Source organism: Coregonus lavaretus, assembly GCF_964263955.1.
Source record: "Coregonus lavaretus genome assembly, chromosome: 22".
NCBI lineage: Eukaryota > Metazoa > Chordata > Actinopteri > Salmoniformes > Salmonidae > Coregonus > Coregonus lavaretus.
In genome coordinates, this window is record NC_140009.1 from 8,761,182 (window position 1) to 8,774,725 (window position 13,544).

At 44.9% G+C, this 13,544-nt stretch overlaps 1 protein-coding gene across 1 annotated transcript in view; it reads left to right on the forward strand.

Moving 5' to 3' along the window:
* Positions 1-300: 300 nt before the first annotated feature.
* Positions 301-13,544, forward strand: part of LOC311149488 (extracellular sulfatase Sulf-2-like) — a gene marked incomplete at both ends in the record, with an annotated part of 56,911 nt that continues 43,667 nt past the window's right edge. Inside the window, 3 exons of the mRNA XM_084186680.1 lie at positions 301-468; positions 657-808; positions 1,223-1,339. Of these exons, the coding sequence (XP_084042806.1) occupies positions 301-468; positions 657-808; positions 1,223-1,339 (437 nt within the window). The remainder of the gene's footprint in view (positions 469-656; positions 809-1,222; positions 1,340-13,544) is intronic.

Sequence of the window (13,544 nt, forward strand, 5' to 3'; positions counted from 1 at the left end):
TGAAGAACATAAACTCAGTTGTTAGTGAGATCTTCTCAGTGAATAAATCTTTACCTTGATGGAACATTTTGTAACATTATATGTGCTCAGTGTAGCTATAGACCGTAGTCAGGGGATAGACTGTAATCGGGATACACTGTTGCCAGGAGATAGACTGTTGCCAGGGGATAGACTGTTGCCAGGGGGATAGACTGTTGCCAGAGTATAGACTGTCATAAATCATTTCTCTCTAATACCTGAGACGTTTCTCATTCTAAGTCTGTTTCTATACAGTATCTTTACCCTATCTCTCTGCACTAGATGGGAAGGGGCTCCTTCAAGTATGCATGGGTGCTGGACAAGCTGAAGCCAGAGAGGGAGCGGGGCATCACCATAGACACCCCAACGCTGTGCCCTTCAATCTCCGGTTGGCATGGGGACAACATGCTGGAGCCCCGCATTCAAAATATATGTAATCTTGAACTCCAGGTCTTTTCTCAACTCTTTAGCGCCACTATGCCCCTGGACACTGTGTAGTTCCTCAACTCTCCACCAGATGTCGTCATGTCCATATAAAAATGCATTTACCTGTTGCTCAATCACCTCATACCCCAACTTCCAAACAAATTCAACACACAGATGTCCATGTTTTTCCTCTGTGTTGTCACTCTGTCCAGGTGCCCTTGTTCAAAGGCTGGAAGCTGGACAGACAGGAGCACCATGCCAACGGGGTGAGTCTGCTAAAGGCTCTGGACAGCGTCATGCCTCCGACACAGCCCACAGACAAACCCTTCACCTGCCCCGGCATAACGTCTATACAGGATAGAAAGTAGGGCTGTTACACTAAACACAAGTAATATTCTCACAGCAACATAAACAGCACAGAGAACTAAAACCGGATGTGACAGATTGCCTTGTTACTTCAGAAGAGGGATGACTGCAAGTCTCTCTTTTGTTTTCCAGGTATTGGAAGGGCACCAGTGGGTCGAGTGGAGAGTGGTGTCCTCAGGCCCCAAGAGGCCGCTGGGTTCACAGCTCAGGTCAGGGTCAAAGGTCATCCCTCTGGACATCTCAGACATATACAGTACTAAAGACTGGTAGAGGTTCTCCATTTACATAATTTTTAAAATTCTCTCTCTCCCTCTCTCTCTCTCTTTCTCATGATTATCCTGAACCACCCTGGTAAGGTCAGTGCAGGCTACTCCCCGGTCATTGACTCCCACATGGCCCACATTGCCTGTAGGTTTACTAAGCTCAAAGTGAAGATAGATCGCTGCTCGAGGAAGAAGCTGGAAGCCAACCCCAGTGCCCTGAAGTCTGGGGACGCTGCCATCGTAGAGATGGTTCCTGGGAAGCCCATGTGTGTGGAAAGCTTCTCCAAATACCCTCCACTTGGGGAGTATACACCCGGTAACCCTAACTAACATCCATGTCCTCAGGCATCTACACTACAGCAGACATATAGTGGTCCTCTGTAGCTCAGTTGGTAGAGCATGGTGCTTGCAACACCAGGATAGTGGGTTTGATTCCTGGGACCACTTGTATATCACATATGTGCACGCATGACTGACTGTAAGTCGCGTTTGGATAAAAGAGTCTGCTAAATGGCAATGATTATGAAATAGTTATTATGAAATAGTTATCATATTTACCTCACTCTTCCAGACTTGCCTGGCTAGCTGCTCTCTGATTCCTTCACGTCCCTCTGCAGCCCATGTGTGGTCAATTCATTGGCTATAATCAAATCTCAGGGACTGACGTACTTGTAAGAATCCCCCTTTTGTGTGTGAAGCTGGCATGCCGTTCTCCACATCTTGCTCTAGTTCCATAAGGGAGGCTGTTTTGGTTACTCACAAACAGACAAGTCACCAAGCTGAAGCCCCCCTTGGACATCTGGTTCTTCTGAAACTCTCTCTCTCTCTGATGATGGTGAGGTTGTAACATGGATGCACTGTTTACCCATAACACAGTCCAGGGAGAGGCTTTGTTGATTTCTCTGGACTGGATTTTGATTGGGAATATTTCTCAGCGGTTCTGTGTGCAAGCAATGGAGGAAATAATTGCATGTGTTTTTGAAGCGTGAAATCACAATCCTCTGTGACACCACTAGGCCCTGGCCTCCCATGTGTGCTGGGCCCAGAATGGCGGAGTGAGGGAGGATTGTTTGTGAGAGGTACCCAGGTACATGCAGCCTTTTCCATGGCTAGGTTTCAACAGGCCTGCTTAGTATCAGAGAGCTCATGCAATACATTTTACATTTACATTTTAGTCATTTAGCAGACGCTCTTATCCAGAGCGACTTACAGTTAGTGAATACATATATATATATATTTTTTTATACTGACCCCCCGTGGGAAACGAACCCACAACCCTGGCGTTGCAAACGCCATGCTCTATCAACTGAGCTACATCCCTGCCGGCCATTCCCTCCCCTACCCTGGACGACGCTGGGCCAATTGTGCGCCGCCCTACAAGACAAGAGCAGAATACTGAAACAACATTAAATACTAATGATGAGGAGCCAATAGAATCCTTGTGAGATGTTAAACAACAATATGAAACACTTCTGTTTGTGTGCTTGTGTGCATACAGGTCGTTATGCTGTCTGGGAATCATCAAAAACATGGAGAAGAAGACGGGTGGTACTAGCAAGGATCAGTGCTATCCGGGATCCTTGGGACGTTCATACCCTAAACCCTAACCCCTATCCTAACCCTAGCCATAACCCTAACCCTTTTAAATGTCAACTTAAATAGAGTAGGGATGTCCCAAGGATCCCGGATAGCACATACCTACTGGCAAGGTTAAATAACGTTGGTGAGGTTTACCCATTAAATAACGTTGGTTAGGTTTACCCATTAAATAACATTGGTTAGGTTTACCCATTAAATAACGTTGGTTAGGTTTACCCATTAAATAACGTTGGTTAGGTTTACCCATTAAATAACGTTGGTTAGGTTTACCCATTAAATAACGTTGGTTAGGTTTACCCATTAAATAACGTTGGTTAGGTTTACCCATTAAATAACGTTGGTTAGGTTTACCCATTAAATAACGTTGGTTAGGTTTACCCATTAAATAACGTTGGTTAGGTTTACCCATTAAATAACGTTGGTGAGGTTTACCCATTAAATAACATTGGTTAGGTTTACCCATTAAATAACGTTGGTTAGGTTTACCCATTAAATAACAATGGTTAGGTTTACCCATTAAATAACGTTGGTTAGGTTTACCCATTAAATAACGTTGGTTAGGTTTACCCATTAAATAACGTTGGTTAGGTTTACCCATTAAATAACGTTGGTTAGGTTTACCCATTAAATAACATTGGTTAGGTTTACCCATTAAATACCGTTGGTTAGGTTTACCCATTAAATAACGTTGGTTAGGTTTACCCATTAAATAACGTTGGTGAGGTTTACCCATTAAATGACGTTGGTTAGGTTTACCCATTAAATAACGTTGGTTAGGTTTACCCATTAAATAACGTTGGTTAGGTTTACCCATTAAATAACGTTGGTTAGGTTTACCCATTAAATCAAATCAAATCAAATCAAATTGTATTGGTCACATGCGCCGAATACAACAGGTGCAGACATTACAGTGAAATACTTACTTACAGCCCTTAACCAACAGTGCATTTATTTTAAACAAAAAAAGTAAGAATAAAACAACAACAAAAAAAGTGTTGAGAAAAAAAGAGCAGAAGTAAAATAAAGTGACAGTAGGGAGGCTATATATACAGTAAAATAAAGTGACAGTAGGGAGGCTATATATACAGGGGGGTACCGTTGCAGAGTCAATGTGCGGGGGCACCGGCTAGTTGAGGTAGTTGAGGTAATATGTACATGTGGGTAGAGTTAAAGTGACTATGCATAAATACTTAACAGAGTAGCAGCAGCGTAAAAAGGATGGGGTGGGGGGGCAGTGCAAATAGTCCGGGTAGCCATGATTAGCTGTTCAGGAGTCTTATGGCTTGGGGGTAGAAGCTGTTGAGAAGTCTTTTGGACCTAGACTTGGCACTCCGGTACCGCTTGCCGTGCGGTAGCAGAGAGAACAGTCTATGACTAGGGTGTCTGGAGTCTTTAACAATTTTGAGGGCCTTCCTCTGACACCGCCTGGTATAGAGGTCCTGGATGGCAGGGAGCTTTGCCCCAGTGATGTACTGGGCCGTACGCACTACCCTCTGTAGTGCCTTGCGGTCAGAGGCCAAGCAGTTGCCATACCAGGCGGTGATGCAACCAGTCAGGATGCTCTCGATGGTGCAGCTGTAGAATTTTTTGAGGATCTGAGGACCCATGCCAAATCTTTTTAGTCTCCTGAGGGGGAATAGGCTTTGTCGTGCCCTCTTCACGACTGTCTTGGTGTGTTTGGACCGTGATAGTTCGTTGGTGATGTGGACACCAAGGAACTTGAAGCTCTCAACCTGTTCCACTACAGCCCCGTCGATGAGAATGGGGGCGTGCTCAGTCCTCTTTTTTTTCCTGTAGTCCACAATCATCTCCTTTGTCTTGGTCACGTTGAGGGAGAGGTTGTTGTCCTGGCACCACACGGCCAGATCTCTGACCTCCTCCCTATAGGCTGTCTCATCGTTGTCGGTGATCAGGCCTACCACTGTTGTGTCGTCGGCAAACTTAATGATGGTGTTGGAGTCGTGCCTGGCCATGCAGTCATGGGTGAACAGAGAGTACAGGAGGGGACTGAGCCCGCACCCCTGAGGGGCCCCCGTGTTGAGGATCAGTGTGGCAGATGTGTTGTTACCTACCCTTACCACCTGGGGGCGGCCCGTCAGGAAGTCCAGGATCCAGTTGCAGAGGGAGGTGTTTAGTCCCAGGATCCTTAGCTTAGTGATGAGCTTAGAGGGCACTATGGTGTTGAATGCTGAGCTGTAGTCAATGAATAGCATTCTCACGTAGGTGTTCCTCTTGTCCAGGTGGGAAAGGGCAGTGTGGAGTGCGATAGAGATTGCATCATCTGTGGATCTGTTGGGGCGGTATGCAAATTGGAGTGGGTCTAGGGTTTCTGGGATTATGCTGTTGATGTGAGCCATGACCAGTCTTTCAAAGCACTTCATGGCTACAGACGTCAGTGCTACGGGTCGGTAGTCATTTAGGAAGGTTATCTTAGAGTTCTTGGGCACGGGGACTATGGTGGTCTGCTTGAAACATGTTGGTATTACAGACTCAGTCAGGGACATGTTGAAAATGTCAGTGAAGACACTTGCCAGTTGGTCAGCACATGCTCGGAGTACACGTCCTGGTAATCCGTCTGGCCCTGCGGCCTTGTGAATGTTGACCTGCTTAAAAGTCTTACTCACATCGGCTACGGAGAGCGTGATCACATAGTCGTCCGGAACAGCTGGTGCTCTCATGCATGCTTCAGTGTTGCTTGCCTCGAAGCGAGCATAGAAGTGGTTTAGCTCGTCTGGTAGGCTTGTGTCACTGGGCAGCTCGCGGGTGTGCTTCCCTTTGTAGTCTGTAATAGTTTTCAAGCCCTGCCACATCCGACGAGCGTCAGAGCCAGTGTAGTATGATTCAATCTTAGACCTGTATTGACTCTTTGCCTGTTTGATGGTTCGTCGGAGGTCATAGCGGGATTTCTTATAAGCATCCGGGTTAGAGTCCCGTTCCTTGAAAGCGGCAGCTCTACCCTTTAGCTCAGTGCGGATGTTTCCTGTAATCCATGGCTTCTGGTTGAGGTATGTACGTACGGTCACTGTGGGGACGACATCATCGATGCACTTATTGATGAAGCCAGTGACTGATGTGGTGTACTCCTCAATGCTGTCTGAAGAATCCCGGAACATGTTCCAGTCTGTGCTAGCAAAACAGTCCTGTAGCTTAGCATCTGCGTCATCTGACCACTTTTTTATTAACCGAATCACTGGTGCTTCCTGCTTCAGTTTTTGCTTATAAGCAGGAATCAGGAGGATAGAGTTATGGTCAGATTTGCCAAATGGAGGGCGAGGGAGAGCTTTGTATGCGTCTCTGTGTGTGGAGTAAAGGTGGTCTAGAGTTTTTTTCCCTCTGGTTGCACATTTAACATGCTGGTAGAAATTAGGTAGAACGGATTTAAGTTTCCCTGCATTAAAGTCCCCGGCTACTAGGAGCGCTGCATCTCGATGAGCGTTTTCCTGTTGATTAATGGCCTTGTACAACTCATTCAGTGCAATCTTAATGCCAGCATTGGTTTGTGGTGGTAAATAGACAGCTATGAAAAATATAGATGAAAACTCTCTTGGTAAATAGTGTGGTCTACAGCTTATCATAAGATACTCTACCTCAGGCGAGCAAAACCTCGAGACTTCCTTAGTATTTGATTTTGTGCACCAGCTGTTGTTTACAAATATACAGAGACCGCCACCCCTTGTCTTACCAGAGTCTGCCGTTCTGTCCTGTCGATGTAGCGTATAGCCTGCTAGCTGAATGTTATCATTGTTGTCGTTCAGCCACGACTCCGTGAAACATAAGATATTACAGTTTTTAATGTCCCGTTGGTAGGATAACCGTAATCTTAAATCGTCAATTTTATTCTCAAAAGATTGAACTTTGGCTAATAGGATTGATGGGAGAGGCAGTTTACTCGCTCGCCGTCGGATCCTTACAAGGCACCCGGATCTGCGTCCGCGATATCTCCGTCTCTTCCTCACGCGAATGACGGGGATCTGGGCCTTGTCGGGTGTCTGTAGGATATCCTTTGCGAACGCCTCGTTGAAGAAAAAATCTTCGTCCAATGCGAGGTGAGTAATCGCTGTCCTGATATCCAGAAGCTCTCTTTGGTTATAAGAGACGATGGCAGAAACATTATGTACAAAATAAATTACAAATAACGCGGAAAAACACACATAATAGTACAATTGGTTAGAGGGCTGTAAAACGGCAGCCATCTTCTCCGGCGCTGATATCAACTATTAAATAACGATGGTTAGGTTTATCCATTAAATAACGTTGGTGAGGTTTACCCATTAAATAACGTTGGTTAGGTTTACCCATTAAATAACGTTGGTTAGGTTTACCCATTAACTAACATTGGTTAGGTTTACCCATTAAATAACGTTGGTTAGGTTTACCCATTAAATAACGATGGTTAGGTTTACCCATTAAATAACGTTGGTTAGGTTTACCCATTAAATAACGTTGGTTAGGTTTACCCATTAAATAACGTTGGCTAGGTTTACCCATTAAATAACATTGGTTAGTTTTACCCATTAAATAACGTTGGTGAGGTTTACCCATTAAATAACGTTGGTTAGGTTTACCCATTAAATAACGTTGGTTAGGTTTACCCATTAAATAACATTGGTTAGGTTTACCCATTAAATAACGTTGGTTAGGTTTACCCATTAAATAACGTTGGCTAGGTTTACCCATTAAATAACATTGGTTAAGTTTACCCATTAAATAACGTTGGTGAGGTTTACCCATTAAATAACGTTGGTTAGGTTTACCCATTAAATAACGTTGGTTAGGTTGACCCATTAAATAACGTTGGTTAGGTTGACCCATTAAATAACGTTGGTTAGGTTTACCCATTAAATAACGTTGGTTAGGTTTACCCATTAAATTACGTTGGTTAGGTTTACCCATTTAATAACGTTGGTTAGGTTTACCCATTAAATAACATTGGTTAATTTTACCCATTAAATAACGTTGGTGAGGTTTACCCATTAAATAACGTTGGTTAGGTTTACCCATTAAATAACGTTGGTTAGGTTTACCCATTAAATAACGTTGGTTAGGTTTACCCATTAAATAACGTTGGTTAGGTTTACCCATTAAATAACGTTGGTTAGGTTTACCCATTAAATAACGTTGGTTAGGTTTACCCATTAAATAACAATGGTTAGGTTTACCCATTAAATAACGTTGGTTAGGTTTACCCATTAAGTACGTTAGTTAGGTTTACCCATTAAATAACGTTGGTTAGGTTTACCCATTAAATAACGTTGGTGAGGTTTACCCATTAAATAACGTTGGTTAGGTTTACCCATTAAATAACGTTGGTTAGGTTTACCCATTAAATAACGTTGGTTAGGTTTACCCATTAAATAGTTGGGACGGGAGCATGTATTGAGTGTGTGACTTTCTTTCTTTTTCTACTGTTTACTCTCCGTTAGTCAGCACCTCTTCAAAAAAATGTGGGTCTGTGTCAGCTCATGCTATTTATCACAAACTATGTAGTTACACACTATCTGTCAGCCATTGGCAGTGGAAGTTCTTGAGAAACAAAAGCAGCATGTGTCAACATCTGTAAGGTCACTTGTGAACTGAAGCCTACCAATCAATGACTGTATTAGGTACCAAAAAGCTGGACAAATCCCCATGCTTATTTTTCCAATGTTATTCCAGATAAATAACAAGCAGACATATGCCCTACAGGTCTTAAACCAGAGGTGGGACTCTACAAACATTTCGGTGGGAAAAAGGCAATAGGCACAGCCTACTTTACTTTATGTTGGTGGTGTCAGTCAGAGTAGTGCACTGTGTTAGCGTGACCAGTAGAGAGAAGGCCTCACCAAGGTATCACCACCATTATGTTTCACATTTTGTACTTGATGGCAGAGCCAAGTGATGTGTTTAATTAGTCTATTAAGTGACATTTGTTGTTGATTTACTTGTGAAACATACACTGAGTATACCAAACATTAGGAACACCTTCCTAATATTGTCCTTTGGATGGTGAACCATTCTTGATACACACAGGAAACTGTTGAGCGTGAAAAACCCAGCAGCGTTGTAGTTCTTGACACAAACCGGTGCGCCTGGCACCTACTACCATTCCCCGTTCAAAGGTACTTAAACTTTTTGTCTTGCCCATTCACCCTCTGAATGGCACACATACACAATCCATGTCTCAATTGTCTCAAGGCTTAAAAATAATTATTTAACTTGTCTCCTCCCCTTCATCTACACTGATTGAAGTGGATTTAACAAGTGACATCAATAAGGGATCATAGCTTTCACCTGGATTCACTTGGCCAGTCTATGTCATGTTCTTAATGTTTTGTATACTCAGTGCATGTCATGACACACCATTGAATGAGATATTGTACAAACCCCCCTGACAGACCAAATAAAAGAAAACAGACCTGATGACCTCATTGGTAATGTAATATTTTTATTTCTGGGCACAGTTTACAGCCTTATCAATCCAATACTAAATCAGTTTAGTGTGTTTTCATGTTTTACGTAATTCTTTCTTGATTCCGAGTCTTTTCTTCTCTAGGCCTACACGAGGGCTACGAAAACATATGATTTTAATGGAATAGTGTACAGTCATTGCACTTGCAGTTTAGCTTCACAAGCAATAAACAGTGGGGTTATTGATCCACTGATCGACTTGGACTTGATGAAGCTATTTTAATGACATGCAACAAAGCAGATTTGTAATGCAGCACGTTGCTGATCATACAGTATGTCATACAAAAAATCTATTGTATTTATCTGGTGGTTACACACATTGTAAACTTTGTAAGGTTGGCCTAAGTGTTCATGCATTTGTGCAGAACTCATACTTCATCGACGGCCATAATTTCCCAGAGGATTGGAGACTCGAGGTCGCCATGGCTGCGTATCTCGTTCCGGGCTCCAGTTCCTGGCCCTCCTCCAAGAAGGCCACTCTGCCCACCTTGAAGGACCGATTCACAGCTCAGCTGGTTGACAAATCCTACACTTTGGGAGCCCAATCTGTGGCAGCAGCCAACAACGTGGCCCTCCTTGGAGCATCTTGGTCCCGTCTCACCACGGGATGATCTGCTTTCACTCTAGTAGGAGATTTCCGGTGCCATTCTATACCTATGGCTATCCCTCACTGTCATGAAGGAGTCCGACAAGATCTCGCTCTTGAACGCCACCACCACCTGGCAACACCCTAAGGGGAACCAGAAGTGACGCAAGCATCTGACGGGACACAAGGTCGCTGTCACGGAGGCAACAGAGCTCTTCAGAAAGCTGGATGAGGAAAGGAAGCAGCTGTCCAAGCACCTGCCTTTGGCAAGTAAGCCTGGTCTGATGCCTTTCGGGAACATCCTAGCACCTTGCACCTTTTACAAATGCGTGGAGGCGGCTATAGAGCCTCTGCGTTGCCAAGTGGCCGGGGTTTTGGCCTACTTGGACGACCTGTAGGTTCTCGTCCTGTCAGCACAGCTGCCGATCACACACAAGACACAGCTGGTGATGGATGCATTTCACGGAAAAGAACACGCCATGCCCCAGTCAACGGATTGTCTATCTGGGTCTCCAGTTGGACACTGTGACCATGAAGGGAGGAATTTTGGATCCTTACAGGCTGCCCTGTTGCTAGCCCTCACACGGTTTCATCTGACATGCACGGTGACGGCGCATTCTGTCATGTCCCTCTTGGGTCTCATGTCATCTCCCCACACCGTAGTCCCACTGGGACTCCATGTGCAGGTGTCACGTCTCCTCCCGTTGCTCCCCTCCGGCGCTCTGATTTGACGGTCTTCTGAGCCACCGGTCTGAGCGCACCACCTCGGCAACACTGGAATGGAAACCCAACGCACCCTAATAACCTCCAGCGCACCTGCATCTCATCATCTCATCACCACCCCTATTTAGCCCTGGACTGTTCTGTATGATGTTGTGTGTGATTGTTTTTGCTTTGTGTCATGTACTCGCTCTTTGTTAATTCTCTTTGTCATTGTTTGAGTAAACCTTGACCTTGTTAATTCCTGCGTCTGCGTCTTCGTATCCTCAGTACTCGTCACAGCAGGCTACAACGGTGTGACTAGACCCAGTGCGTCAACTCTCATTTACCTTACCTTACATTTACCTTACCTGCTGGACATTGTTTTTCCTGCTGCAGTATGGTTTATGGCACTGGAAGAAAGGCAAGGGGCTCCTCCATGGTACACTAGGAGATGTGCTGCATTAGTTGGATTCATAGTGTGATGAGTGTGATAGAAGGAGTCAGGCGCAGGAGGGTAAATCACCGAATACAGAGTTTATTCCTTTCCGTCACAGTTGCGCTGGATAGCGACATACAAACATAGGCACAGGGGAAACTCTCTACCCTGGCAATCACGGTACGGAAATACTCCAAACGATATACAAGCATAGGGGAATAAATCTACCCAGGCAATACAATAAGAGAGTAGCTCAACCGAGCTACTCTACTCTCACATGGAACAATCACCCACACAGACAAGGGTGCAGAGGGGACACTTATACACAGACTAATGAGGGGATGAGAACCAGGTGTGTGTGATTAACTCCCGAGTGGCGCAGTGGACTAGCTGTGCCACTAGAGATCCTGGTTCGAATCCAGGCTCTGTCGTAGCCGGCCGCGACCGGGAGACCCATGGGGCTGCGCACAATTGGCCCAGCGTCATCCAGGGAAGGGGAGGGAATGGCCGGCAGGGATGTAGCTCAGTTGGTAGAGCATGGCGTTTGCAACACCAGGGTCATGGGTTCGATTCCCACGGGGGGCCAGTATGAAAAAATAAATAAAAAATAATGTATGCACTCTGGATAAGAGCGTCTGCTAAATGACTGAAATGTAAATTAACAAGACAAGTGGAGTGATGATAATGGGAGCGGCTGTGGTTAGTAAGCCGGTGACGACGAACGCCGAAGCCTGCCCGAACAAGGAGGGGAGGCAGACTCGGTGGAAGTTGTGACACATAGGCTAGGTCACTAGCCTTAATGTAGAGCAGGCTATCTAAATAGTTTATTTTTAGTTTTTTTGGTGCTCCTAACTTTTTAAAAGTTGGAAGCACCAGTGTTACCTGTGAAAAAAAGTCAATTTATAACCCTATACCAATCAACAACACATACAGTTTTCTTTTGAAAGTCAGCGCATGTCTACTCTCCTCTGTATTTAGGCCTTGATGGGTGCAAGTTGCTGACTGTGGTGGTGACTACGGCTCCAAAAAGGGAGACCCGTTGAATTAAATAAATCCGACTTTACCCCAGGTAACTGTTAATATGGAGCAATTGGCAAAATGAGAAAGACAACTCACGACCTAGAGCCTGAGAAACCAATACTGTTACCCTGTGGGACAGAGTGAATAACAACTCTTCAGAACAGTGGACACAGAGCTCCTACAACATCAGCAGAACTGGGGCACGGTGGAGAAGATGGCCAGAGACCACCAGTGGAGAGCCTTTTGTTGCTGCCTTATACGCCAGCCAGTGTGACAGGGATGAGTGAGTGAGTCTTCAGAACCAGCCCACACACACACACACACACACACACACACACACACACACACACACACACACACACACACACACACACACACACACACACACACACACACATACTGTATACACACACCACCTCACACAAATTAGCACTGATTTCACAATCATGAAAACACACTACCCCTTCAACCCAGCCGATGAGCTCAGCCTCACACACACACACCATATACACCGCTTTCACATTATTGCACCAACATACTAGCGCTCTGCCACCACCACCGCCACCACCACACACACTCAATGCCATCGAAGACCTAACAGATGTTGTGGGGCATATTTTCAATGTGCAGTTCTGAAAATAACTGCACAGACAGAGAATAGAAGCATGCTCTACTCTGCTCTCTGAGGGAGACTAGGGCCTAGATTCAAACTCTGCTCTGCTCTCTGAGGGATACTAGGGCCTAGATTCAATCTGGACTGCGGAAAATAGGTAGATTGACAATTAAAGGTCATTTCCGATTGAGCTGACGTATGCAGCGTTTACCGTGAATGCGGTCTCCGCGAATGGAAACATTGCATTTAAAAGGTACATAGACGAAAAGTGTCGATCGGATTGAATCTAGCCCTAGGAGAGGGGGCAGCAGTCATCTGGTTGGACATAGCTCTCTGCCGATGTAACTGGATCTGGACTTCAGTCAACCGGGTGTTACAGCGCATGGAAAGACACACAGCTGCAGCTGGAAACAGAACCTTCATGGCATTTGTGGTTCACTTTTCTGTCCAAACCGTTTCTGATAAAATCAGACTGGAGAGATAATACTGTTTATGGCCATTAACACATTTCTTCAGACAACGCCAAAGATCTGTTGCTGCAAGACAGATATGGGCTTTAAGAATGGATCTTGGCTAGAGACTGGAATAAAAAGTTCATTTTTTCATGCAAAAGCATGAAACCATCATGTGAATGGGTGTGAAGATTGGTTATGAGGTGGCTCTGCCCATGACCTCAATGCCTGAAACATGATACAGTCCTGGGCCTCTACTGGGCAGAGACAGTCAGTCAGGCACATTAATGGAGTCCTGATCTGACAGCCAGTCTTTACTAGGCCCAGTGACCTTGCCCTGCCTGTGTCTTCTGAGGTGACTGGAGGTCATTTAAACCGCAGCAGACAGATTGTACTCTACAAGAATAAATAAATACCCCTCTGGCCAGAAGACTGATTTTATGTTTCTCAGCCTGGTCTCATAGACTAGATGTAACATAGTAAACGCGAATCCGGGACACTCAAATAAGTATGATATGTTACGTTTGGTATGGTTACATAAGACAGATGGTTACTTAAGGAGGCAAAAACAAAGGTGGGTGGTTGGTCGGGTTGGATGGGTTGTTGTATAACGCAA